Raw genomic sequence first — 27,911 nt, forward strand, 5'->3', positions numbered from 1 at the left:
GGCCAATAATTGTATTTTGGCTCTGAACTCACCGTGAGTACGACACGTGGATAAGAAGATAAATTAATAATTCATCTAAAACTAAGTGAAAAATATGGGTAAAAAAGTAAAATCAGCTACAAACCTGCACTGATTGTGGAAACTTCACACTAGACCTCAAGCAGCTTGGACTGTGTGTCTCTCCACTCTTGCTCCAGACTCTGTTCACTTGATTTCCAAATGAAATGCAAAATTTACTGATGGCCAGTGATGGTTTGGAAAATCCAAGGAAAATCCACAAAAACACAGAAATAAAAGCAAAGGCTGTCAAAATACAAACTGAAAAAAATCATTATTATTGTTCTGCAAAGAATAATTAAGTAATCAAGTATATTTAAAAATGTATATTAGCTATATTTTTTCTCTTTTGAATTTGCAAATACACTTTTTTCTCATGATTCTTATGGTTGCAGATTTAATTTTTTGCATAAAACATTTGGAACAAAATTTACTCCAAAAATATCTACTTGAGAAAGTGTTCTGAGTGTCGCTAACCACAAGAAGGTGCTGCTAAGTGAGTCAGAACAATAATGAAATGTTTTAGTACCAAAAGCCCTATCTGAATAAGGATTAGGTTCTTAGGGGGTCCTGGGGTAATTTTCTCTTTTATGGAGGGCCTCTGTGATTTTATTCCCGTCTGAAACAACCATGTTTGTGTGTTTCCCAGACATCCTCTAAGAAAATTACAGGCTGAATTACCTACTGTTTTTCACTAACTCCATGGTCCTCCGGTATTTTATTCCCATCTGAACTCACATCTCTGAGTTTCGTCGCCTTGTGTTTAATAAAATCACTATTTGTCCACTGCCACGCACCGTTATTACACTTTGAGCACTTGTTTCCATAGAGATCCATGTAAACACAACAGCAGTGGAAATGAAGGAGCTACTGATCGCGATGTGACTAAGAAAGCCAAAAAAAAAAAAAAAACGTACTGGTCCTCCTGTTTTTTCAATTGCAGTTTGGATTCAAGATTTTTATTACTGAGTAGAAGTGTGAAATATTTTCCAAAGACGCTCCCCTGAGAAACTATTTCTGTCCAGACATGGCTAAAGACATGTTTTTTTTTTAAAGCTTTTAAACTCCAGTTATAAACTTTTTTAAAACTCTGTTCTGACTGTTTCCCCAGCATCAGCTCACTAACCTTTAATGATTAAACCCCATTGCTGTAGAAAAAAATGCAACATAGAGACATGTTTTAATTGCTTTATAAGAAAATACTTTATTGTACTTTTTGAAATCATAGGAATATCCTCTACAAGTAGTTGGACACTTTTTTTAATCACAGTTTTTAGCCATTAAGCTCCAGTTACCTCTATGTATTGAGCCCTCACTCGTGGGCTCCCTCTAGCGGTTCGTAAAGGGAGTTTCTGATATGGGAAGTGGGTAAGCTCTTTTTTTTGACTGGTTTGACCAATAGGAAGTGAGAACACTGTGGTTTGTTTGGCATACAAAACTAAACACAGGAGAAACGCTTCAACCTCATGAGCTCGTTAAATGATTCAGACCAAACAAGACTATTATAACACTATTAGCTGAGTGAATTTAATTAGTAAGCCCCGCCTCAATCAGGACCAAGCTTCAGCTCTCTAAAGATCACTCAGATTCTCGAACTAAATTAACATAGAACTACTCTGTGCTTTGTAAAACACTGATAATTCAGTGTAATAAATCTTTGCCAAACAAGATTGGATTTCCTGTCTTTTGAACTCCTCCTTTTCTTCTGAAAAAGAGGGCATGCAATTAAGCATATAAGGCCCAAACGACTAATTATTCCCCGCAACATAATGTACCTCACCTGTCTCCAACCAAATGTTAATGTGTTGAGGGGTGGGGCCAGGTTCCTGTGTGCTCTACAAAATGGCAGAATCCAAAACACAAAGGTAAGTTCTGGGTTGGGCAGAAGGGCATGGTCATGGGGTTAATACAAGTTAGTTTATTAGTGCTTGGGGCTGTTATGTTGGCTGATGCAGCGTTGCCACATTCAGTCAAATGGCTAAATCCTCGGTCTCCTTGGTCTCCTGGAACGTATTACTCACAAAACCAAGTGCAAGCTTTTTCACCATATGACTCCAGCATGACTCCATGGGACTATGGTAGGATTGAGCCGAACAGTGTCTTGAACATGCCTCAACCTCCAGTAACATTTTATCCTCGGGGCTTTCGTGAGGAATCAGCTGGAAATCCTGGCCAAAAACCAGGGCAAACCCCTGGGCAGAAACCAGAGCAAAATCCTGTTCAGGATCGTGTGCAACACCCTGCAGAGCATAATGTGCAAACGCCAGGAAGGCATCCTGCTCAGGATCCTGTGTCGGCTTCTCCCCAGCTTCCTTCTCTGGTAAGTGGTTCAAACCCACCAGCCTGGAATCTAGTTCAGACTCCTGTGCCAGCACCTGTCTGGAAACCTGTGTTGGCACCAGTCCAGGAATCTGCTCCAAGTCCTCTGCCAGAGCCTGTCCAAGCTCCTGCAGAGAAGAGCAGCCAAAACAATGTGCCAGTCTGGAATCCAGTTCAGAGTCCTTTACCAGTGCCTCCCCAAAATGTTCCATTGCTGAGTGGTCCAAGCACAGGGCTGGGGCCTGCCCATGTACCTGTGCCAGTGCCTCCCCAGAATTTTCCACTACCAAGTGGTCCAAGCTCAGTACTGCTGCCTGCCCAGGATCCAGGTCCTGCATTTGTGCCTGTGCCTTTCCAGAGTCTTCCCCAATTGAGTGATCCAAGCACAGGCTCTGGGCCTGCCTATGATCCCAGTCTTGTGCCAATGCCTGCCCAGAATCCTCAGTTGCCAAGTGGTCCAAGTACAGTACTGCTGCCTGTCCAGGATCCATATCCTGCGTCTGTGCCTTTCCAGAGTCTTCCACAATTAAGTGATCCAAGCACAGGCTCTGGGCCTGCCTATGATCCCAGTCTTGTGCCAATGCCTGCCCAGAATCCTCAGTTGCCAAGTGGTCCAAGTACAGTACTGCTGCCTGCCCAGGATCCAGGTCCTGCATTTGTGCCTGTGCCTTTCCAGAGTCTTCCCCAATTGAGTGATCCAAGCACAGGCTCTGGGCCTGCCTATGATCCCAGTCTTGTGCCAATGCCTGCCCAGAATCCTCAGTTGCCAAGTGGTCCAAGTACAGTACTGCTGCCTGTCCAGGATCCATATCCTGCGTCTGTGCCTTTCCAGAGTCTTCCGCAATTGAGTGATCCAAGCACAGGCTCTGGGCCTGCCTATGATCCCAGTCTTGTGCCAATGCCTGCCCAGAATCCTCAGCTGCCAAGTGGTCCAAGCACAGGTCCAGCATCCGGCATGAGTCCTGACCTGACGAGTAGTCCAAGTGATGTGCTCTTGACTTCACCTCAGGCCTCGCTTTGGAGTCTAGGTCCGACTTCTGCTCAGTCTCCAGGACTGTCTTCTGCTCAAGCACCTAATCCTACGCTGTACCCAGATCCTCTGAACTCCCTCCAATTGCAAGTCCATTTACCCACTGAACCCCTAAAGAAGTTACTGTGGCGGTTTCCCAAAGCTCCAGAAAGGCCTAAGCAATTTCCGGTGCAGTTTAGCTTGCGTCAGCCTACCCCAGTCAACAGTGTGGCTGCTGCATGTGGGGAGAGTATGGTGCATGTGGAAGTGAAGCAAGATTTCTTTGGAAATGGTAAGCTCATAAACCCTAGTTCTTTGACGCTTGGAGGTTGTGCAGCATCAGGACTGGACTCTGCAGCCCGAGTGCTCATCTTTAACTCCGAACTCCAGGCTTGTGGTAGTGTACTAACGGTAAGTTGAGTTATGAATTGCTTGTAGTTGTAATTGTTGTGCAGGTCAATGCTCTACTAATGCAATGCAAGATTTCCATTTCAGATGACGGAAGATTACCTTATCTACAGCTTTCACCTCCTCTACCACCCAGAGCCTTTGGTTGGTACTTCAATTGTCCGAACAGGAAGAGTCAATGTTCAGATTGATTGTCACTACTCAAGGTAAGCTTCTTAAGATGGACTAGCTAGTGGTTTCCTTTTTCTTAACTGCTTTGCTTGGAGCCTTAACTTGGAATTTCTTTTGTTTTAGGAAGCACAATGTGAGCAGTATTGCTGTGTCCCCTACATGGGTGCCGTATTCCTCTACAGTGGCAGCGGAAGAGCATTTGGTCTTCACCATGAAGCTCATGACTGGTTTGTATTTGTGAAAATTCTCAAACTTTTTCTGTTTAGGAACGCTGCATCAAGCTCATTCCCATTTGTAATCTTGTAGAATCACCCTAGTCTACAGTATGCTTCTACTCAATCTTTTAGGCAATGCTCAGATTGTCAGCCCAAATCTTATTCTTGGCATGCGTAGACTGTGTTTGATCCTAAACAGCCATATCTTAACTCTCTGGAAGCTCAAATTGGATTCCAATGTCTTTGCAGCACTTGCAATGTATGTAACTTCAGATTCAGAGTACAGGGATCAAGGAAGCTTAGTTATTGACTTGTATGCAAATCTGGTCTGATCACTTATAAATAACAGTGCAAACAGTCACAGATCTGATTAAAATTTTTTTTTTTTAGTTTTATTTGCAGTCTGAACATGGCCTTTAACTTGTTGCTTGTAGATGACTGGCAGTATGAGAGACCATCGAATCAATACTTCCTTGGCGAGTTCATGAAGATTGAGGCATCTTTGACACAGTTTAACCATGTACCTCTCCGTGTATTTGTGGACCACTGTGTGGCAACTGCAGTTCCTGACATTAATGCTGTTCCCCGATACACATTTATTGAGAACCATGGGTGAGTATTGCTTTTACTAGCCTAGACGAGTGCATGTAGAAACCAACCACCAACATCTCCTCCTTTTTTCTATTTATTTCTTTATTTATATTTTTAGATGCTTGGTTGATGCCAAGATAACGGGCTCCAACTCTGAATTTATGAAACGGGTTCAAGATGATAAGCTGCAGTTTCAGTTGGAAGTGTTCAGATTTGAACAAACCAACAGTAGTATGGTATGGAAGACTTGGTTACGTTGGAGCATTTGTTTTTAATGCTGCCATTTTACAAACTACCTGAACAACCTTAACTTTGTTTTTTTTTTGTTTTTTGTAGCTGTACATCACATGTTTCCTGAAAGCCTCTACAACTTTACGGAAGACTGATGCTGAACACAAGGCTTGCTCCTTTGAGACCAATGGGTATGCCTCAAAATAATACTGTTATGATGCCTTTGTTTCAGTTTGTACTAAAGCTGCTGCGTGTTTGCTCTACGTAGGTGGGCTGCTGCAGATGGTAATGACCAGGATTGTAACTGTTGTGATGGAGAATGTGTCTCCAGGAAGGGGAGAAGTGTGCACACTGAAGAAGGTATGCTTGCCTTAACCTATGTTTCTCAAAAAGCATGATGCCTAAGGTTAAACCTCAGTCCAAACTCAAGGCTGTCTAATGGGAGGAATGTCTGGGGAAACAGACCCAGCATTTCTTAACCCTGGTCCTTGAAATCCACTTTCCCAGGTTCAAACTAGGTTGGTTCAACTAGTTTACCTGCTCGTAAAAGGCCATTGTTTTTAAACTAATGTTGGTGGCAATCAATCCTAAAATGTGCAGGAAAGTGGGCTTCAATGACCAGGTTTGAGGGACCTTGTTCTAACAACATGTTTTTGTGAAGGAACAAAGTCTAATTTGTTTGTTTGCAACTTTGTTTTACAGATCAGTATTTTGAAACGGAAGTCTCTTTGGGCCCCATCTTGGTTGAGGATGATGACCACTTGTTGCAATGAGTCAATAGTGTTTCTTAAAATTTTTATAAATAAATATGGGGAAATTTGAATCTGTCTCTTGCCTTTATTCCAGGCCTGGATGGGCTCTGCTACACAGCTGGTTGGTTAAGCTTCTTTGCAGTACCCAACACAATAGATTTCTGTGGAATTTAAGTGACTGCTTCTCCAAAAACAAAAAACTTTTTGCCATTGAGACCATTTCAGTTCAAAAGTCATACTTGTGGTTAAAAAAGGATCATACCAAAAGGGTGTGGTTCAATTTGTCTACCTCTTCTAATGCAATGTTTCAGTCTTTATTGTGGAAGCACATTGCCATCAGCGTTCCACTCATGTGGAAAACTAGCCTGCTGAGCCACTTCCAGAGGTCATCCACCTGCTAAAGCGGAAAGGGCTGTTGCAAGTGCTAAATGAACTCTTAAACTCTTCCTCAGGACTGTCTAGTTCCAGTCTTGCAGTCTGTAATGGAGTTGTGCCCAAACAGTGTCCTACATTGACTCAAATGGAGTAAAATGTTTGGCGACTGGACGTGGGTGTTCAATGAGCCCCTAAGTCTGGTAAACTGCCACAAAAATCTTTGGGAATTGTAAGGATGACTATACGAGTGTGTTCAAAGTAGCTTAGACTTTCATCGAAGCCAATATTTCCACATTTCTGTCTGGGTGTTTCCCCTGTGGTTTTCAGTGCGTGTGTTTTGAACTAAAGCGAGGCCAGAAGTCTGTGGAATGGACCGTCCTTGCTGAACGAACACACCAGCCGTTACTCAGCTGATTATTTCTGCCACGGGAAACACTAGGTTATGGACATTGCGCTTGGCAGCAAGCACAGAAGGGGAAGCTGTTTGAGTTGAACATGCATGTGTCGCTACGGACAGGTCAAAAACAGGCCAAAGTGATGCACTGCATCGTCTTCTTTTTACGCCAGATCGTGTTGCCCTCTCGTGGCCTCTGCATCTGTCCACCACCTCAGCTCAATTAGTCAATGCTGGTATGTTTAAATGTCTATGATTATTGGTTATTCATATCCTTTTAAGACAGAGATGGTAAAAAAGAGAGTATCTTTAATCCTCCTACTCTGCATTATTCAGACACTGCTTTTGAAATGCCATCACCACACACGTAAAAAAGAAAATCAGGTACTATTAAAAAGACAAAAACATTCAACTTCTGCTCTTTCTTTCCTTAACACCATTCAGAAGCTATTATTACCCCTCGATTTTACCCAAATTTAGCATCACCACTAACCGCACACATTGCTTTCTCCTCATTTATTCATGTCTGCTTTACCGGACACGTCCAACGCAAAACGCTAACCTCTCACAGACTTGGTGATAAATGTTACCTTTGATTATAGTGTGTGTTCTATATTTGTATGGGGCTCTTCAATCCTACAGTCCTTCAGACTTTCCTAAGCAGACTAAGGTATGTACAGCAAGTGTCATTATTTTTGGCAATCTTACCTGAGATGGGATCAAGTTTTGGTGCACCAAGAAAAAAATGTAAAAAAAAAAAAAAAAAAGTTAATTTGAGCCTACAACATGTCTGTGTGAATAAATAATCTTAAGCATTTTATACATATGATAAGAGATACATTTATTATGGTTTTGGTGAATCTTTTAGCTGGATTGGCTGATCGCCAGATACACTGCTTTGGTGAGCAATAAACTCACGACGCTTTCTTATTCGCCAGTGTCTTATTCAGATTTCCGTCACACCTTAAATACTGGCTAAACATACATGCGGCCGCCTGTAGATGGCACATTTTAACAGTAAAAACAGCATGTGAGTGTTGTAGTGCAACGTTTGGGGGCCAGGGCTTAAAAGTTTCTGTACAAGAAAAAAAGAGGGCTTTTTTTATGCAAATTAATGATGCCACCAAGTTTTACCCCAACTTCCTCCGTAACTTCCTCCTGCCCCACCCTCATCCAACGCACAGTTTTTTTTTTCTGGAGTGAAAAATGTAGTGTCTGTGCATTATCCCCTAGGTGCTGAAACAGTTAAGTTCTCTCTCTCTCGTTCCTTTTTGTTGTTTTAGCTCGACCACTCATTTTATTTTCCTGTCATAACCAAGCAGGCTGATATAAAAATGGTATAAAAAAAAACAGCAGCACTTGTTGACTACGGTGGAAACTAGGTCCGCCTGGCATCGCGACCCCAGCGGAGAGGCAGTAATCAGGATAAAGGTAACATTAGTTTACTATGTCTGCACTGCACGTTCCATTAAAAAGCCCTTTTATACTCAGCCAATTACGTTCTAAATTTAGAAGTACTCACAACCAAAAATTTCTCCTGGATGCTCCTCAGCCAGCACATGTTCAGTTCCATCAGCAGCTTGACTTGATTTACCAAACCAGGTGTTCATATGGTGAGAACTAAATATATCTCTATTAAATGCAGCTGAGGAGACATGAGGAGATGTTTAAAGGAAAACAGGCCTTTAAAAGCTCTGTTTTTTTTTTGTAAAATTGCTGTTTGTATTTATTGTAATGCTGGTGTTTAACTGAGCTAATAAACACTTACTTCACAGATAAGAAGCTTTTTCTTTACTGAAAATGACACCACCAATATAAATTTCTTACATCTTACATTATTTTATTTACATTTAAATATAGATATTAAAAACTTGTGTCGTAGGAAGAACAAGTGCAGTTTATCACAGAATACTGTTGTGATGAATCGGATGACATTTTTTAATCGATTGATACGATGAAAAAAATATTTTAAAATAAACTTTAAAAACAGTAGGTTAGAACTATTGACAATAATTTGGGTTCCAGGTATGTTTGTGTTTTTAAAATGTAAAAAGACAGTTATTAAACAAGAATAGAAAAAGCTGCAACATTACAATCAAAACATTTGTGTTTATTTCCCTTTTTTATTTTAAAATTCATGATATTAGATCTCTTTGTTGTCATAAATGTGTTTTATTTGTTTTTATTTTCATTATTGTTTTGCCCTGTATCGTCTGTGGGCTCCCACCAAATAATATCCGTATATCTTTAAAAGCCTTTCTGACATCCCAACAATGCTCTGGGCTTTAACACACCTTTATCTTTGCTCTGTCTTGCAGCACTACGCCAGTCGAGCGGGACACCAGTCAGTATGTGAGCTGCTCCTGGACCAGGGGGCCCGTGCTAATTCTCAAACTGCATAAGGTATAAAAAAGTCATCTGTAGAATCAGTTCTTGCCAGTTGCAGCCGGTCACAATCATTACCACTCACTGCGCTGTCCACTGTGGGTGATAATGCCTTCTGTTCACACTGTGGATCAAAGAACGTGAAATGCCCACACAAATTTGAAAAAGAAATATGGATGAAATATTCACCTGGCTGCTACAAAATTGAGCATTTTGTCCCAAACTACTGTAGAAAAGGCCACAAGATCCTGGATAGTCTTACACAAAACACATAGAATACATAGATCTTAATGCGGAAACTGTTTCCATTACTGTTGTGTGCCAAACCTCCAAATGTGAAATATAAGTCTATGCATTTATGCATACCTGCAAAATAAATAGATTTTAAAATATTGTTATACAGTATTAGCCATACATTAGTTTTTCTTTTTATTTTCTACATTGGAGATGAATGTTAAAAACATGGATTAATTGTATTAAAATTTTATTAAATTGTATTAAAATGTATTAAAATAAACAAAAAGAAAATGTTTGTCCTTAACAATCTCCTGATCTAAACCTGATTAACTGAGATGGGTGATATTGTTCAGCACCTCCTGGAACTCCTTCAAGGTGTTGAGAAAGTACCAAGAGTGTGTAGATCTTCTCAAAGAAAATTAAATAAAATGAGAAGAGGTGTATTACATTTTTGACTGGTACTGTATTTGTGTGTTCACTTGTATACAGGCTGCTGAGCAGGGTCACGTGGACGTGTGCGAGTTGTTGGTGATGAACTGTCCTGCCTTGAGAAGCATGAAGGATAAAAGATCACGCTTACCTTCAGACCTTTGCCTGAAGAACAGTGCCTTACTGGAGTTACTAAACCCTCAATGACCTGCTGTGCTGCTTTGATGCCCAAATGAACTTCAGATCCTCTACAAGTCAGTTTTGTACAAGCAGTGGGACCCTGCGTGAGGTTCTTCTTGGACTGCAGGATGGAAACCATCGCAGAAACCCCTCTTAGGCTTGTGTCCAAGCATGGAAATAAATGTTTTTGTTTAAGCGGCCGTAAACATTTCAACAGTACTACACTCAACTAAATGTTTTGTTGCTCAGATTTTTGCTCAATCTTTTTGATATAAATAATCATTCAAACTTATGTTAAATTGGGTTTTTACAGTGTAAGTATGTATTTTCCACAAGAAACTCTGTTGTAAGTTTGTGAAGCTGCCAGCAGATGGTGCTCCTGACTAGCTTGTGCTTCTGGGAAGTTCTCAGTATGCTGTTTTTGCAGTGGATAGAGCCAACCATTATGTATTTCTTTTGAGGACAAGAGTGATTTAAGGCCTCTTTTTGTAGCTTTTCCCCTTTTGATGTAAGATTTATCAGTGAGTCGTGAGAGATAATTTTCTTTAAATAACCAAATTATGGTTAGAATTTACACAGGGGAACTGTGTAACTTGCACAACCTTTGTAACATCTAGTCCTAAGACAATTTACAGGCATAAAAACTCATACAATCTACTAAGTTAGTTGTAAAGCAGGGATTCTTAACTCACTGGTAGTTCTGGCCCTCAGAGGGGTCCTTACATAGATTTCATTTTCCAGCAAAAATATAAATTGTTTTTATAAAATATTCACATTTTCTGAGACACTGACCTTAGCATTTGCATTAGCTTTAAGCCATAACCATCATTAATAAAAGAAAGAAATGTGAGGAATTGATCACTCTGTAATAAATCTATATAGTATATATAGAGTGTCATTTATTGAGATGCACCTATAGTACAGCTGTAAATATGTTTAGGTCACTGTGAGAGAAGCATAAGCAACAAGAGGCATTTCTTAGTCACTTGAGTCAAATTACCAATAGGTAGCCAACACCCATGTTTACAATTTAGAGCTCACAATTGTTTACAGTGTGTTTTTTCCTTAAATTATATCAGCACCTTTAAAAATAATTGTTGTTTTTTATTGTTTTTGTGTTTGGAGTACATTTGATCAAATAATAGATTTTATCCTTTTTATGCCTGTGTAGGATATTGGGAACACATTATGTTAGGTACGTTTTTCTTTTTGTTTTTTGTTTTTCCCTGGAAATGTCAAGGCATGTCAGACTACCTCAGAAGTGTGTGAAAGGTCTCAGACATAAGAGTAAACACTTCAAGTTCTGCATTTTTGGTTAAATGGTATTGAAAATGTATCACATTTGCATCAACATTTGTCTGCAAGTGAGGGTCACAAAAGGTTTTGAACCCTGAAAAGGGCCAATTCATCACAGGGTACCACATAAACCTAGCATAGCCAATTCAGGTATTGAAGGTTTGATGTTTTATTTTGTTTGTTTGCTTGTTTTTTCAACACCAAATACATGTTATCAGAAGGTATAGCAGAATGCATTACATTACATTACATTTGGCAGACACTTTTGTCCAAAGCGACTTACAGTAGTGTACTACAAAAGTAATAGAAATTAAAGGTAAAAAAAAAAAAAACATTTTCACATAGGGCCTACCCACTAAACAAAGAGACGTTGAAACGACGTCTTTTCTAGGTCATTTTTGCACGTCCAATTTTGGTCTCCTGAAGGTGCAGACTGTGACGCCAGACGACGTCTTTTTTCTGACGTCTTCTGCACGTCCAGTATTGACGTCCCCCAGACCTCCGGATAAGGGCTAATTCTAGTTTAAATTAAGTCGTTGTGGACGTCTTTTCTACGTGAAATTTACATGTATACGTTTTTATAGACCAACTACTTTGAGGCTCCCTGCATAACTGTAGTGCCATTTCAGACGGTGGCAACTGTTCCATTGTTCCAGCTTCAGCAGTTAACTGGAAACGCATACAAAGCTAAGCCAAACAATTACTGGAACAGGTTCACAACCTTCTGGAACTAGTTATGCACGTTAGTTATACACAATATGCTTTACAAATAAATTGAATTTCAACCCTCTCACTTTTTCCAAAACATGTCAACTTGCAAAGAACCAGTAAAAGCAAGGGATAAATTAATTACCCCCATCTTACCACTGTTGATTTTAAATAGACCCTTTCTGTTTGGGGAAACATTAATATAATAATAAACATAATGAGTAAATCTCATTTGGGGTTAATGCCTTTATTTTACATCAACATAACATACACCTTAGATTCACACCATAACAATTTCACTAAACATTTACCTTCCCTTAAAACTATTACAGCTTTACATTACACCTTCCCTTAACAATATTATACCTTCCCTCAACACTATTGCACCTTTACATTACACCAGGGGTCTCAAAGTACCGGCCCACGCGGTTTCATACGGCCCCTCACGGGTTAACAAAATAAACATACATCTGGCCCGCAATTCAATTTAATTATTTATGCTTTATTATGTTCGTTTTCATATTTTATCTTAACTTGTATTTTGGTGTGTGTGTGTGTGTGTGTGTGTTTTTTTTTTTTTTTTTTTGCTTACGCTGCGTTGCCTGCTTTAGTAGTCTTCAGTAGCCTTCAACAGTCTAACCTTGCAGCCGTGGTGTGTCCACTAAACTCCGTAGTTATAAACATCCTGAGGTTAGCAGCGCGCTAACTGACCTGTTTATAATGTAATCCCAGCAGTGCCTCCGTGACGCTGCTCTAAACTGCTGCTGTTAGCTGCTTGGGCTGAAAGATGAACTGTAGAGAGCTGTATTATCCGGTTAGTGGGGTTATTTTATTTCATACACAGAAGAACTTAAAAAATTTAAAAACGCTCCAGACTGGCTCAGCTGAGTCCTGTAGCCCGTGGCTGGGCTGTAGCTCTGACTAAGCAAAGACTGCGGGCTTGTGGTGCTGCAGCTGCAGCTCCGACTAGTGGTTGGATGAGGAACTGCTAAATCTGAGGAAATGCTAAATCTGTCACAGCTCACAATTTTTGATTTTATATTTATTAAGCCTTATTTCAGTATCAAACGTTTTGATCAAAGTTAATATAACTTGTACTTGATGTAATTTCTATTCATTTGAATAGTTTGGTTCTTGATTGATGGAGTTTTTGGATTTCATAACATGACAAATTAAAAGGATTTATGTTAATAGAGCAACAAGCAAACATTTTTCCATGCAACTGTAATATTTGATTGAATAAATAGTATATTGAGAGTTATTTAACATTAAGGAGTAATTACATTCATTTTATATTACATCTGGTTACATTTTCTTATATTTATAAGTTACATCTGGCCCTCAGAGGACAGCCAATATGTCAATGTGGCCCTCGGCAAAAATGAGTTTGAGACCCCTGCATTACACCTTCCCTTAACAATATTATACCTTCCCTTAACACCATTACAACTTTACATTACACCTTTCCATTACACCTTCCCTTAACATCATTATACTTCCATTAAGATTCTAGGTCCTGAGAGACAGCGGTGTGTCCTCCACGTCTTTGTGGTGCATGTTTGAGATGCTCCGAAGTATGAAGTCCTCAGTGGCTGTCCCGTCACATTTCATGACTCCATCTGCACAAGTAGAAAAAGACAAATTAGAAATCTCAGAAAATGTTGAAGATGGCCATTTATTTTTGTCCCACAACAAACTATTTTAAATTGCCTTATTTATGTAATATTCACATAAACTTACTTCTTCACACTATGGCTTAGCTAACGCTAAGCTAACGGCGGGAATACACATTTAACACCTGACGAGAATTATCGTGCCGTTTTAATTCTCACACATCATATTAAGCTATTTTAATTAATTTTTTCCCACAACAAACTATTTTAAATTGCCTTATTTATGTAATATTAACATAAACTTACTTCTTCATGCTATGGCTTAGCTAATGCTAAGCTAACGATAAGCTAACGCTAAGCTAAAGGCGGGAATACACATTTAACACCTGACGAGAATTATCGTGCCGTTTTAATTCTCACACATGATATTAAGCTATTTTAATATTTTTTTTCCCACAACAAACTATTTTAAATTGCCTTATTTATGTAATATTAACATAAACTTACTTCTTCATGCTATGGCTTAGCTAACGCTAAGCTAACGCTAAGCTAAAGGCGGGAATACACATTTAACACCTGACCAGAATTATCATGCCGTTTTAATTCTCACACATCATATTAAGCTATTTTAATAAATGTTTTCCACAACAAACTATTTTAAATTGCCTTATTTATGTAATATTAACATAAACTTACTTCTTCAGGCTATTCAAAATGCACTTGATATTGCCCCCAGTTGCCTAGGTTAATTGTGGGTGCCACAAACTTATATAACTTAAAGCTAGCTTAGCGAATTTAGCCAAAGACGGTTCTTTGATATAGCTTAGATTGGCTTATCAGCCTAGCTCTGGTTAGTGCATTGACTTAATGACCGGACAATGCTTCTACGGTAAATCTTCGGTTACAGTAAATATTATTTGCATTACGGTCGTTCTCAAAAGTAATTCCAATTCCATTTTAACTATGGCCACTGTTTAGCTATCGTTAGCTAGCTAGCTAGTTAGCTAACTGCCTGGGAAGAGAGGCAACGCCAGCAGGTTCAGATGATTTAAGACCACAGAGCTAAAACAACTAACACTACAAATACATTAACTTATACATATCGTCTTACCTTATAGCCTAGTGGCAGCTGAGTCCGGTCCGGAGCTGAACTGAGCTGAGCGAGCTGAACTGAATGAGCTGAGCTGAGCTGAGCTACTGCAGCAGCCAAAAAATGTTTAGCGTGTTTTGCCTCGGCATATCAGAGTGGAGTTTATGATGACGTGCGGTCTCAGCAAATCAGAGTGGCGTTGACTGGTTGAAATCAACTTAACAATTTTCCACATAAATTGCATTTCCAAATAAAAATAAAAACATACGTAAATAAATACCTACATTCGTTAATTAATTAAATAGATAAAAAATTTAATACTCAAATAAATAATTAGAAATAAATGATGCTTAATCATAAATAATCTATATTCATAGTGATTAACAATATTGATAACAACAATTTTGACATACATTTAAAAATAAATATATTCTTAAATAATGTTAATTTCCTGCACCTGTATTAGACGTCCCCATGACGTCCAAAAAAGTGACCTAGTCCGACGTTCAAATGTTTAACTGCATATTGACGTCCAAGTGGGGTCATAGTTAGACGTCCAAATAGCGGACCTAGTTTGCACGTCGTGTAGACGTACAGAATTGGTCTTGGACCGACCGACGCAATATAGACATGATCTGCACGTCCATAAGACGTCTAATGTTTAGTGGGTACAGGAGGTCGAAGGGTACTAATGGGATAAAGGAGTAAAGGAGGGGAAGAAGGAAATGAGAAAATGCATAGACCATCCCTTCTCATCAGTCACTCAGTGTTAACCAGGCGTATTATTCATTAATGGGACATAATTGGCAGTTAGTGTTCTCCTCCAAACGTGTTCAGCTGTTCAGTAAAGCAGAAGAAGCTCATTCAAGAATTTGTCTCTTTAATGCTGGATGCATTTTTTGCATTTAGAGTCCTAGATAATAGCTAATCAGGAATTAATCATTTGGGAAGGAATCTGGCTGGAAACTAACTTTGTCACACCTTTAATGTGTTCTGGTATGTTGACCTAATTGAGATTCTAAACTGTATAGAAATGTACCATTGCTTAAACCCTCCAGTTTTACATCATATTTGTGCTGTTGTGGCATGCACTGTGTTTTAATTTTGAAAGACAGCAGGCATAAAAGGCAATAAAGTAGATGGATGGTTGGCGAGTGTTGTGGAGTCATGCAGTCATAGGCGTAGGAACCGGGGGGCAATATCAGAAACAGGTGGATTTGCCCCCCCCCCCAAAAATGATACCGCAGAAGAACAGGGGCGTCGCCAGGAGCGAATCGTTTCTCTCAGCTCAGCTGTGTTTTTAATGAGTAGACAGAATGCTGTGTAAATGGGAAATCTCTTTGGGCCAATCACGGAACCGGTTCAGGAAAAGAGTCCCGCCTCTTAATAGAAACAGAATCAAAAATCAGCTCGCTTGTTTTGCGGAGGAGAGTGGGGAAGACCCCCCTCGCTGTAAAGGATTTGTAAAGTTTTCTTTTTTAGATTTAGCAGCGGGGCGCAGCGAGCTGACGTTAAAAGAAGGTAACGGAGCCTATTTCTGATAGCTGGTTAAAAATAAACTAATCAAAACCCACAGATCAAACCCACTGTGAGCTTGTGATAGTCATTGTTACTTGTAGACTATGACTGCAGGATTACTGTAAATTAAGGAAAATTAAAAAATATTTTAGCTAGCTTAACTAGTTTGCTAGAAGCTGGGTGTAGTAGCCATATTTCAGTACAATACTTTATGTTGGTAGTTTAAAGCAGTTTCTTCTCCCTGATCACTGCACTGAAATTTTGTGTTTTCACCGGATCCAGCTCATCAGCTAATAAACACTCGTTTATTGAGTTTACCTGTTAAAATCCCTTAGATTTACTAATTGAATATATCTGGTCCTTTAGTAAAAGCTCATGAAACTAACAGAAGGTTTGGGTCATCTAACGTTTATATTAACATCTGCCAAAAATCTCTATGAAACATAAGGTTACATTCTTTTACGTAAAAGACCACCATCATAAGTACTTTTTGTCGACAAAATGTGGCGTAAATGTAAATATACAAATATACAACAGAATTGACACGCCAATACATAATAATAATAATAAACATCTATTATTTTATTATTATTATTTTCAAATATGCACGCATATTTTTTTCTAACAACAGTAAATGTAAAGTGGAGTAACATATTTAGGTTGTAAAGTCACCTGTACTTGGATGTAACTAATAATAAACAGAAGTACAGAAAAGAAAGGTTTATTTGTAATTAAAGGTAACTCCACAAATGTTGTTCTAAGAGACTGTAAGGTGGGCTTTGATTCATATAAGCAGATGTGAATTTTGATTCCAAAAATTTGACTCCAAATATACCCACTTGAGAATGTGCTCCGAGTGTCGCTAACCACTAGAAGGCTCTGCAGAGTGAGTCCAAAATGTTGATAAATGTTTGATCATTTTTATGCTGTTAAATGTACTCATTTTTTTCAACACAGAACCATCTGGATGAGGATTTGTTTCTCAGGGAGTCCTGGGTTTAAAAATTGTGAAAGGATAGTGTATTTATTATTTTTTTTTTTACTTTAAACAATGTTAAACGTGTGTACGTGTGTGTATGTGCCAATCTGTATGGGGTGGGTCAGGTGACTGAAAACGACGACTAGGAAAGCCAAAAAAAAAAAAAAAAAAAAAAACCCTTCTGGTCCTCCTGCTTTTTAAGCTTTTAAACTCCAGTTATAAACCTCTATTTGTTTCTCCAGAATCAGCTCACTAACCACTTAAGTCACAGTAGCAGTGATGCTAGCACCTTTACTGGTTAAAGTGTTGCTTGAGAAAAACATTGCAACAGGCAGACATGTTTTACTTGCTTTTTAAGAACATATTTTATTGTACTTTCTGAAATCATAGGAATATCCTCTACAAGTAGTTGGACACTTTTTTTAATCACAGTTTTTAGCCTTTTAGCTCCAGTCACCTCTATGTATTGAGCACTCACATATGGGCTCCCTCTTTTGTAAAGGGAGTTTCTGATATAGGAAGTGGGTAGGCTTTGTTTTTTGACTGGTTATACAGCCTATGGGTTTGACCAAAAGGAAGTTTGAACACTCATGTGGTTTGTTTAGCGTACAAAATAAAACACAGAAGAAATGCTTCAACTTCATAAGATCCTTAAATGATCCAAAAAAAAAAAAAAAAAAGACTGTTATAACACTATAAGCAGAGTGTATTTAATTAGTAAGCCCCGCCTCACTCAGGACAAAGCTTCGGCTCTCTAAAACAACTAGGGTTCTCAATTCTACTCTGTGCTTTATAAAACACAGAGAAGTCAGTGTAATACATAGTGGCAAGTGTAAGGTATAGGACAGTTATTTATAAACTTAAATTAATAAATCAAATAAATTAATTAATTAGTAGCCAACTACGCCACCTGGACAACCCAGGAATTAAGAAAAATGACCCAAAACCAAATTCTAGTCTACCAAATCAAAAAATAGGTCACAGGTTCAATTCACAAGGTCTGAGAGGGTTCTATTTAAAATTCAAATTTTAATAATTATATTTTAACAAAAATCACAATAATTCAAAATAAATTTAATTAACAAAAAAAGAAATAAAAAAAAAAAACACAATCACACAAACAACCAAAAAACAAAACCTGAACCGGGCTGGAGCACACTGAACAGTGCTGACTGCAGGCGAGAGGAGTCCCCAATACACAGCACACAAACACCACTTAGAAAACCCCAGTTAGACTTTACCACCTCAGCAGCCTGTCACCGCTCACTGCTCCTGTTCAGAAACAAAAAAGGAGAAAACAATTTAACCAAACGAACAAAACAAACATCAACATCAGTAAACTAGTACAAACCAACAATAATAAGAAGTAACCACGCTTACGGACCATATAGGTTCTCTCCCGCAACAGCGCGCAATTCAGAGCACGGGAAGTATAGGAAAACCAACACTACAGACACACAAACCACGCGCTGAGTCACGTGCAACGCGCGTTCAAGAGAAAAAATAAATAAATAATTAAATCGCTGCTGCTCACCAGAGGCCACCGGAACAATCTCACCTCACAAGTCTCAGCTCTGAAATGGAGTAGGAGAAACTTTTTAGTACCAGGATTAGTCAGAGAAAACTCCAAGAAGCAAAACTTCAGCCTACCGCACGCTTGTGAGAATTCCCAGCCACGCCAAGCTGCAGACCTCGCAAAGCAGCACACCAAGGAAGGGGGTGAGAACAACAGAGGGGGTGCCACAGGTAGCAGCCACCTGGCCTAAATATAGCCCCAGGTAGGATTACCCAGCCAATTAACTAAAAGCACTCGAAACTGATAGATTGTAATTAGGCACACAGGAATTACACTGCCCACAGCAGGCTGACAAGGGAGGAAAACAGACTCACGAAATGTTTAAAGAAAACACATCAGTTAAAGTAGAGAAATACTGTCAATTTCCAAATAAACAAATGAGCAATATGTTTTTATGACCCAGAGCTTGATTTAGCCCAAATGCTTCCAAGCTACAAAAAACAAAATACTCATCCTGCCACACATATTTGCCAAACAAGATTGGGTTTTCTGTCCTTTGAACTCCTTACCTTCTGAAAAAGAGGGCATGCAGTTAAACATATAAGGCCCACCCAACTAATTTCTCCCCGCACCATAATTAACCTCACCTGTCTCCAACCAAACGTTAATGTGGTAAGGGGTGGAGCCATGTTCCTGTGTTCTCTACAAAATGGCCGAAGCGAAAACACAAGGGTAAGTTCTGTGTTGGACAGAAGGGCATGGTCATGTGGTTAATACAAGTCAGTTTATTAGTGCTTGGAGCAGTTCTATTGGCTGATGCAGATTTGTCACATTCAGGCAAATGGCTAAATCCTCGGTCTCCTTGGTCTCCTGGAACGTATTACTCACAAAACCAAGTGCATGCTTCTTCCCCTTATGACTCCAGAAAGACTCCTTGGGGCTATGGTAGGATTGAGCCGAACAGGGTCTTGAACATGCCTCAACCTCCAGTAACGTTCTATCGTTGGGGCTTTCGTGAGAAATCAGATGTAAATCATGGGTACAAACGAGAGCAGAATCCTCTTCAGGATCGTAAACAACACCTTGCAGAGTATTATGTGCAATCCCCAGGAAGGCATCCTGCTCAGGATCCTGTGTCTGCTTCTCCTGAGCTTCCGTCTCTGGTAAGTGGTCCAAACCCACCAGCCTGGAATCTAGTTCAGACTCCTGTGCCAGAACCTGTGTTGGCACCAGTCCAGGAATCTGATCCAAGTCCTCTGCCAGTGCCTGTCCAAGCTCCTGCAGAAAGGAGCAGCCTAAACAATGTGCCAGTCTGGATTCCAGTTCAGAGTTCTTTGTTGGTGCCTGCCCAGAATCTTTCACTGCCAAGTGGTCCAAATGCAGTAGTGCAGCATGCCCCGGATCCAGTTTACACACCTGTACCAGTGCCTCCCCAAAATTTTCCATTGCTGAGTGATCTAAGCACAGGGCTGGGGCCTGCCCAGAATCCTCAGCTGCCAAGTGGTCCAAGTTCAGTGCTGCAGGCTGCCCAGGATCCACGTCCTGCATCTGTGCCTGTGCCTTTCCAGAGTCTTCCACAACTGAGCGATCCAAGCACAGGCTCTGGGCCTGCCTATGATCCTAGCCTCGTGCCAGTGCCTGCCCAGAATCCTCAGCTGCCAAGTGGTCCAAGTTCAGTGCTGCAGGCTGCCCAGGATCCACGTCCTGCATCTGTGCCTGTGCTTTTCCAGAGTCTTTCACAATTGAGCGATCCAAGCACAGGCTCTGGCCCTGCCTATTATCCCAGTCTTTTGCCAATGCCTGCCCAGAATCCTCAGCTGCCAAGTGGTCCAAGTTCAGTGCTGCAGGCTGCTCAGGACCCAAGTCCTGTGCCTTTCCAGAGTCTTCCACAATTGAGTGATCCAAGCACAGGCTCGGGGCCTGCCTATTATCCCAGTCTTTTGCCAATGCCTGCCCAGAATCCTCAGCTGCCAAGTGGTCCAAGTTCAGTGCTGCAGGCTGCCCAGGATCCACGTCCTGTGCCTTTCCAGAGTCTTCCGCAATTGAGTGATCCAAGCACAGGCTCTGAGCCTGCCTATGATCCTAGCCTCGTGCCAGTGCCTGCCCAGAATCCTCAGCTGCCAAGTGGTCCAAGTTCAGGTTCTCTGCCTGCCCAGGATCCACGTCCTGTGCCTTTCCAGAGTCTTCCACAATTACAGGATCAAAGCACAGGCTCGGGGCCTGCCTATTATCCCAGTCTTGAGCCAATGCCTGCCCAGAATCCTCAGCTGCCAAGTGGACCAAGTTCAGTGCTGCAGGCTGCCCAGGATCCACGTCCTGCATCTGTGCCTGTGCTTTTCCAGAGTCTTTCACAATTGAGCGATCCAAGCACAGGCTCTGGGCCTGCCTATTATCCCAGTCTTGTGCCAATGCCTGCCCAGAATCCTCAGCTGCCAAGTGGTCCAAGTTCAGTGCTGCAGGCTGCCCAGGATCCACATCCTGTGCCTTTCCAGAGTCTTCCACAATTGAATGATCCAAGCACAGGCTCTGGGCCTGCTTATGATCCCAGTCTTGTGCCAATGCCTGCCCAGAATCCTCAGCTGTCAAGTGGTCTAAGTACAGTACTGCTGCCTGTCCAGGATCCATATCCTGCGTCTGTGCCTTTCCAGAGTCTTCCACAATTGAGTGATCCAAGCACAGGCTCTGGGCCTGCCTATGATCCCAGTCTTGTTCCAGTCCCTACCCATAATCCTCAGCTGCCAAGTGGTCCAAGTTCAGTGCTGCAGGCTGCTCAGGATCCAAGTCCTGTGCCTTTCCAGAGTCTTCCACAATTACAGGATCAAAGCACAGGCTTGGGGCCTGCCTATTATCCTAGCCTCGTGCCTGTGCCTGCCCAGAATCCTCAGCTGCCAAGTGGTCCAAGTACAGTACTGCTGCCATTCCAGGATCCATATCCTGCATCTGTGCCTTTCCAGAGTCTTCCACAATTGAGTGATCCAAACACAGGCTCTGGGCCTGCCTATGATCCTAGCCTCGTGCCAGTGCCTGCCCAGAATCCTCAGCTGCCAAGTGGTCCAAGTTCAGTGCTGCAGGCTGCCCAGGATCCACGTCCTGCATCTGTGCCTGTGCTTTTCCAGAGTCTTTCACAATTGAGCGATCCAAGCACAGGCTCTGGGCCTGCCTATGATCCTAGCCTCGTGCCAGTGCCTGTCCAGAATCCTCAGCTGCCAAGTGGTCCAAGTTCAGTGCTGCAGGCTGCCCAGGATCCACGTCCTGCATCTGTGCCTGTGCTTTTCCAGAGTCTTTCACAATTGAGCGATCCAAGCACAGGCTCTGGCCCTGCCTATTATCCCAGTCTTTTGCCAATGCCTGCCCAGAATCCTCAGCTGCCAAGTGGTCCAAGTTCAGTGCTGCAGGCTGCTCAGGACCCAAGTCCTGTGCCTTTCCAGAGTCTTCCACAATTGAGTGATCCAAGCACAGGCTCGGGGCCTGCCTATTATCCCAGTCTTTTGCCAATGCCTGCCCAGAATCCTCAGCTGCCAAGTGGTCCAAGTTCAGTGCTGCAGGCTGCCCAGGATCCACGTCCTGTGCCTTTCCAGAGTCTTCCGCAATTGAGTGATCCAAGCACAGGCTCTGAGCCTGCCTATGATCCTAGCCTCGTGCCAGTGCCTGCCCAGAATCCTCAGCTGCCAAGTGGTCCAAGTTCAGGTTCTCTGCCTGCCCAGGATCCACGTCCTGTGCCTTTCCAGAGTCTTCCACAATTACAGGATCAAAGCACAGGCTCGGGGCCTGCCTATTATCCCAGTCTTGAGCCAATGCCTGCCCAGAATCCTCAGCTGCCAAGTGGACCAAGTTCAGTGCTGCAGGCTGCCCAGGATCCACGTCCTGCATCTGTGCCTGTGCTTTTCCAGAGTCTTTCACAATTGAGCGATCCAAGCACAGGCTCTGGGCCTGCCTATTATCCCAGTCTTGTGCCAATGCCTGCCCAGAATCCTCAGCTGCCAAGTGGTCCAAGTTCAGTGCTGCAGGCTGCCCAGGATCCACATCCTGTGCCTTTCCAGAGTCTTCCACAATTGAGTGATCCAAGCACAGGCTCTGGGCCTGCCTATGATCCCAGTCTTGTTCCAGTGCCTGCCCAGAATCCTCAGCTGCCAAGTGGTCCAAGTACAGTACTGCTGCCATTCCAGGATCCATATCCTGCATCTGTGCCTTTCCAGAGTCTTCCACAATTGAGTGATCCAAGCACAGGCTCTGGGCCTGCCTATGATCCTAGCCTTGTGCCAGTGCCTGCCCAGAATCCTCAGCTGCCAAGTGGTCCAAGTTCAGTGCTGCAGGCTGCCCAGGATCCACGTCCTGCATCTGTGCCTGTGCTTTTCCAGAGTCTTTCACAATTGAGCAATCCAAGCACAGGCTCTGGGCCTGCCTATGATCCTAGCCTCGTGCCAGTGCCTGCCCAGAATCCTCAGCTGTCAAGTGGTCCAAGTTCAGTGCTGCAGGCTGCTCAGGATCCACGTCCTGTGCCTTTCCAGACTCTTCCACAATTGAGTGATCCAAGCACAGGCTCTGGGCCTGCCTATGATCCCAGTCTTGTGCCAATGCCTGCCCAGAATCCTCAGCTGTCAAGTGGTCCAAGTTCAGTGCTGCAGGCTGCCCAGGATCCACATCCTGTGCCTTTCCAGAGTCTTCCACAATTGAGTGATCCAAGCACAGGCTCTGGGCCTGCTTATGATCCTAGCCTTGTGCCAGTGCCTGCCCAGAATCCTCAGCTGTCAAGTGGTCCAAGTTCAGTACTGCTGCCTGCCCAGGATCCACGTCCTGTGCTTTTCCAGAGTCTTCCACAATTGAGTGATCCAAGCACAGGCTCGGGGCCTGCCTATGACCCCAGTCTTGTGCCAATGCCTGCCCAGAATCCTCAGTTGCCAAGTGGTCCAAGTTCAGTGCTGCTGCCTGCCCAGGATCCACGTCCTGCATCTGTGCCTGTGCCTTTCCAGAGTCTTTCACAATTGAGTGATCCAAGCACAGGCTCTGGGCCTGCCTATGATCCTAGCCTCGTGCCAGTACCTGCCCAGAATCCTCAGCTGCCAAGTGGTCCAAGTACAGTACTGCTGCCTGTCCAGGATCCATATCCTGCGTCTGTGCCTTTCCAGAGTCTTCCACAATTGAGTGATCCAAGCACAGGCTCTGGGCCTGCATATTATCCCAGTCTTGTGCCAATGCCTGCCCAGAATCCTCAGCTGTCAAGTGGTCCAAGTTCAGTGCTGCAGGCTGCTCAGGATCCAAGTCCTGTGCCTTTCCAGAGTCTTCCACAATTACAGGATCAAAGCACAGGCTCGGGGCCTGCCTATTATTATCCCAGTCTTGAGCCAGTGCCTGCCCAGAATCCTCAGTTGCCAAGTGGTCCAAGTACAGTACTGCTGCCTGTCCAGGATCCATATCCTGCGTCTGTGCCTTTCCAGAGTCTTCCACAATTGAGTGATCCAAGCACAGGCTCTGGGCCTGCATATTATCCCAGTCTTGTGCCAATGCCTGCCCAGAATCCTCAGTTGCCAAGTGGTCCAAGTTCAGTGCTGCAGGCTGCTCAGGATCCAAGTCCTGTGCCTTTCCAGAGTCTTCCACAATTACAGGATCAAAGCACAGGCTTTGGGCCTGCCTATTATCCTAGCCTCGTGCCAGTGCCTGCCCAGAATCCTCAGCTGCCAAGTGGTCCAAGTACAGTTCTGCTGCCTGCCCAGGATCCACGTCCTGTGCCTTTCCAGAGTCTTCCACAATTGAGTGATCCAAGCACAGGCTCTGGGCCTGCCTATGATCCTAGCCTCGTGCCAGTGCCTGTCCAGAATCCTCAGCTGCCAAGTGTTCCAAGTTCAGTGCTGCAGGCTGCCCAGGATCCACGTCCTGCATCTGTGCCTGTGCTTTTCCAGAGTCTTTCACAATTGAGCAATCCAAGCACAGGCTCTGGGCCTGCCTATGATCCTAGCCTCGTGCCAGTGCCTGCCCAGAATCCTCAGCTGTCAAGTGGTCCAAGTTCAGTGCTGCAGGCTGCTCAGGATCCATATCCTGTGCCTTTCCAGAGTCTTCCACAATTACAGGATCAAAGCACAGGCTCGGGGCCTGCCTATTATTATCCCAGTCTTGAGCCAGTGCCTGCCCAGAATCCTCAGTTGCCAAGTGGTCCAAGTACAGTACTGCTGCCTGTCCAGGATCCATATCCTGTGCCTTTCCAGAGTCTTCCACAATTGAGTGATCCAAGCACAGGCTCTGGGCCTGCCTATGATCCCAGTCTTGTTCCAGTGCCTGCCCAGAATCCTCAGCTGCCAAGTGGTCCAAGTTCAGTGCTGCAGGCTGCCCAGGATCCACGTCCTGCATCTGGGCCTGCCTATGATCCTAGCCTCGTGCCAGTGCCTGCCCAGAATCCTCAGCTGTCAAGTGGTCCAAGTTCAGTGATGCAGGCTGCTCAGGATCCAAGTCCTGTGCCTTTCCAGAGTCTTCCACAATTACAGGATCAAAGCACAGGCTCGGGGCCTGCCTATTATTATCCCAGTCTTGAGCCAGTGCCTGCCCAGAATCCTCAGTTGCCAAGTGGTCCAAGTACAGTACTGCTGCCTGTCCAGGATCCATATCCTGCGTCTGTGCCTTTCCAGAGTCTTCCACAATTGAGTGATCCAAGCACAGGCTCTGGGCCTGCATATTATCCCAGTCTTGTGCCAATGCCTGCCCAGAATCCTCAGCTGCCAAGTGGTCCAAGCACAGGTCCAGCATCCGGCATGAGCCCTGACCTGACAAGTAGTCCAAGTGATGTGCTCTTGTCTTCACCTCAGAACTCGCTTTGGAGTCTAGGTCAGACTTCTGCTCAGTCTCCAGGACTGTCTTCTGCTCAAGCGCCTAATCCCATGCTGTATCCAGATCCTCTGAAGCCCCCCCAATTGCAAGTCCATTTACCCCCTGAACCCTTAAAGAAGTTACTGTGGCAGTTTCCCAAAGCCCCAGAAAGGCCTAAGCAATTTCCGTTGCAGTTTAACTTGCGGCAGCCTACCCCAGTCAACAGTGTGGCTGCTGCATGTGGGGAGAGTATGGTGCATGTGGAGGTGAAGCAAGATTTCTTTGGAAATGGTATGCTCGTAAACCCTAGTTCTCTGACGCTTGGAGGCTGTGCAGCATCAGGACTGGACTCTGCAGCCCGAGTGCTCATCTTTAACTCTGAACTCCAGGCTTGTGGTAGTGTACTAACGGTAAGTTGAGTTATGAATTGCTTAGTTTTAATTGTTGTGCAGGTCACTGCTCTACTAATGCAATATTGCTATTTCAGATGACGGAAGATTACCTTATCTACAGCTTTCACCTCCTCTACCGCTCTGAACCTCTGTTTGGTACTTCAATTGTCCGAACAGGAAGAGTCAATGTTCAGATTGATTGTCACTACTCAAGGTAAGCTTCTTAAGATGGACTAGCTAGTGGTTTCCTTTTTCTTAACTGCTTTGCTTGGAGCCTTAACTTGGAATTTCTTTTGTTTTAGGAAGCACAATGTGAGCAGTATTGCTGTGTCCCCTACATGGGTGCCGTATTCCTCTACAGTGGCAGCGGAAGAGCATTTGGTCTTCACCATGAAGCTCATGACTGGTTTGTATTTGTGAAAATTCTCAAACTTTTTCTGTTTAGGAACGCTGCATCAAGCTCATTCCCATTTGTAATCTTGTAGAATCACCCTAGTCTACAGTATGCTTCTACTCAATCTTTTAGGCAATGCTCAGATTGTCAGCCCAAATCTTATTCTTGGCATGCGTAGACTGTGTTTGATCCTAAACAGCCATATCTTAACTCTCTGGAAGCTCAAATTGGATTCCAATGTCTTTGCAGCACTTGCAATGTATGTAACTTCAGATTCAGAGTACAGGGATCAAGGAAGCTTAGTTATTGACTTGTATGCAAATCTGGTCTGATCACTTATAAATAACAGTGCAAACAGTCACAGATCTGATTAAAATTTTTTTTTTTTAGTTTTATTTGCAGTCTGAACATGGCCTTTAACTTGTTGCTTGTAGATGACTGGCAGTATGAGAGACCATCGAATCAATACTTCCTTGGCGAGTTCATGAAGATTGAGGCATCTTTGACACAGTTTAACCATGTACCTCTCCGTGTATTTGTGGACCACTGTGTGGCAACTGCAGTTCCTGACATTAATGCTGTTCCCCGATACACATTTATTGAGAACCATGGGTGAGTATTGCTTTTACTAGCCTAGACGAGTGCATGTAGAAACCAACCACCAACATCTCCTCCTTTTTTCTATTTATTTCTTTATTTATATTTTTAGATGCTTGGTTGATGCCAAGATAACGGGCTCCAACTCTGAATTTATGAAACGGGTTCAAGATGATAAGCTGCAGTTTCAGTTGGAAGTGTTCAGATTTGAACAAACCAACAGTAGTATGGTATGGAAGACTTGGTTACGTTGGAGCATTTGTTTTTAATGCTGCCATTTTACAAACTACCTGAACAACCTTAACTTTGTTTTTTTTTTGTTTTTTGTAGCTGTACATCACATGTTTCCTGAAAGCCTCTACAACTTTACGGAAGACTGATGCTGAACACAAGGCTTGCTCCTTTGAGACCAATGGGTATGCCTCAAAATAATACTGTTATGATGCCTTTGTTTCAGTTTGTACTAAAGCTGCTGCGTGTTTGCTCTACGTAGGTGGGCTGCTGCAGATGGTAATGACCAGGATTGTAACTGTTGTGATGGAGAATGTGTCTCCAGGAAGGGGAGAAGTGTGCACACTGAAGAAGGTATGCTTGCCTTAACCTATGTTTCTCAAAAAGCATGATGCCTAAGGTTAAACCTCAGTCCAAACTCAAGGCTGTCTAATGGGAGGAATGTCTGGGGAAACAGACCCAGCATTTCTTAACCCTGGTCCTTGAAATCCACTTTCCCAGGTTCAAACTAGGTTGGTTCAACTAGTTTACCTGCTCGTAAAAGGCCATTGTTTTTAAACTAATGTTGGTGGCAATCAATCCTAAAATGTGCAGGAAAGTGGGCTTCAATGACCAGGTTTGAGGGACCTTGTTCTAACAACATGTTTTTGTGAAGGAACAAAGTCTAATTTGTTTGTTTGCAACTTTGTTTTACAGATCAGTATTTTGAAACGGAAGTCTCTTTGGGCCCCATCTTGGTTGAGGATGATGACCACTTGTTGCAATGAGTCAATAGTGTTTCTTAAAATTTTTATAAATAAATATGGGGAAATTTGAATCTGTCTCTTGCCTTTATTCCAGGCCTGGATGGGCTCTGCTACACAGCTGGTTGGTTAAGCTTCTTTGCAGTACCCAACACAATAGATTTCTGTGGAATTTAAGTGACTGCTTCTCCAAAAACAAAAAACTTTTTGCCATTGAGACCATTTCAGTTCAAAAGTCATACTTGTGGTTAAAAAAGGATCATACCAAAAGGGTGTGGTTCAATTT

The 27,911-nt window shown here is 42.7% G+C and overlaps 2 protein-coding genes and 1 long non-coding RNA gene across 20 annotated transcripts in view; all 3 read left to right on the top strand.

The window, feature by feature from the left end:
* Positions 1-1,913: 1,913 nt before the first annotated feature.
* On the top strand, positions 1,914-27,699 carry LOC125806171 (lysine-specific demethylase 6B-like). Of its 2 annotated transcripts, XM_049486126.1 has the most exons (9): positions 1,915-3,652; positions 25,535-25,678; positions 25,756-25,874; positions 25,963-26,066; positions 26,489-26,666; positions 26,764-26,881; positions 26,982-27,067; positions 27,145-27,236; positions 27,579-27,699. In XM_049486126.1, the coding sequence occupies exons 1-9, from the start codon at positions 1,949-1,951 to the stop codon at positions 27,647-27,649; spliced, it is 2,616 nt and encodes an 871-aa protein (XP_049342083.1). In that variant the 5' UTR covers positions 1,915-1,948; the 3' UTR covers positions 27,650-27,699. The 2 variants fall into 2 exon arrangements, with proteins under 2 accessions (XP_049342084.1, XP_049342083.1); XM_049486127.1 differs by lacking the exons at positions 25,535-25,678; positions 25,756-25,874; positions 25,963-26,066; ... (3 more) ...; positions 27,145-27,236; positions 27,579-27,699 and adding exons at positions 3,881-3,999; positions 4,088-4,191; positions 4,614-4,791; ... (2 more) ...; positions 5,270-5,361; positions 5,704-5,824 and having other exon boundaries at positions 1,914-3,796.
* LOC125806191 (uncharacterized) lies at positions 7,867-9,721 on the top strand. Its single transcript, XR_007441482.1, has 3 exons — positions 7,867-7,953; positions 8,841-8,925; positions 9,634-9,721. It is a non-coding gene; the product is annotated as an uncharacterized LOC125806191 (long non-coding RNA).
* LOC125806170 (nascent polypeptide-associated complex subunit alpha, muscle-specific form-like) overlaps positions 19,209-27,911 on the top strand; it is a 116,535-nt gene continuing 107,832 nt past the window's right edge. For 3 of the 17 annotated variants that reach the window (XM_049486110.1, XM_049486108.1, XM_049486109.1), the window contains exons 1-2: positions 19,209-20,384; positions 22,233-22,700. In XM_049486110.1, coding sequence (XP_049342067.1) covers positions 19,232-20,384; positions 22,233-22,700 — 1,621 coding nt within the window. In that variant the 5' untranslated portion in view covers positions 19,209-19,231. The other 14 variants (XM_049486121.1, XM_049486122.1, XM_049486123.1 and 11 more) reach the window with 10 other exon arrangements.

This window comes from Astyanax mexicanus, chromosome 12 (assembly GCF_023375975.1).
Source record: "Astyanax mexicanus isolate ESR-SI-001 chromosome 12, AstMex3_surface, whole genome shotgun sequence".
NCBI lineage: Eukaryota > Metazoa > Chordata > Actinopteri > Characiformes > Acestrorhamphidae > Astyanax > Astyanax mexicanus.

Bases quoted from the DNA above. Each gene is read 5' to 3' on its own strand.
- LOC125806171 (XM_049486127.1), top strand. From the start codon at position 1,949: ATGGTCATGGGGTTAATACAAGTTAGTTTATTAGTGCTTGGGGCTGTT. The intron at 4,000-4,087 runs GTAAGCTTCTTA...CTTTTGTTTTAG, and splicing joins ATTGATTGTCACTACTCAAG to GAAGCACAATGTGAGCAGTA. The intron at 5,362-5,703 runs GTATGCTTGCCT...TTTGTTTTACAG, and splicing joins AAGTGTGCACACTGAAGAAG to ATCAGTATTTTGAAACGGAA.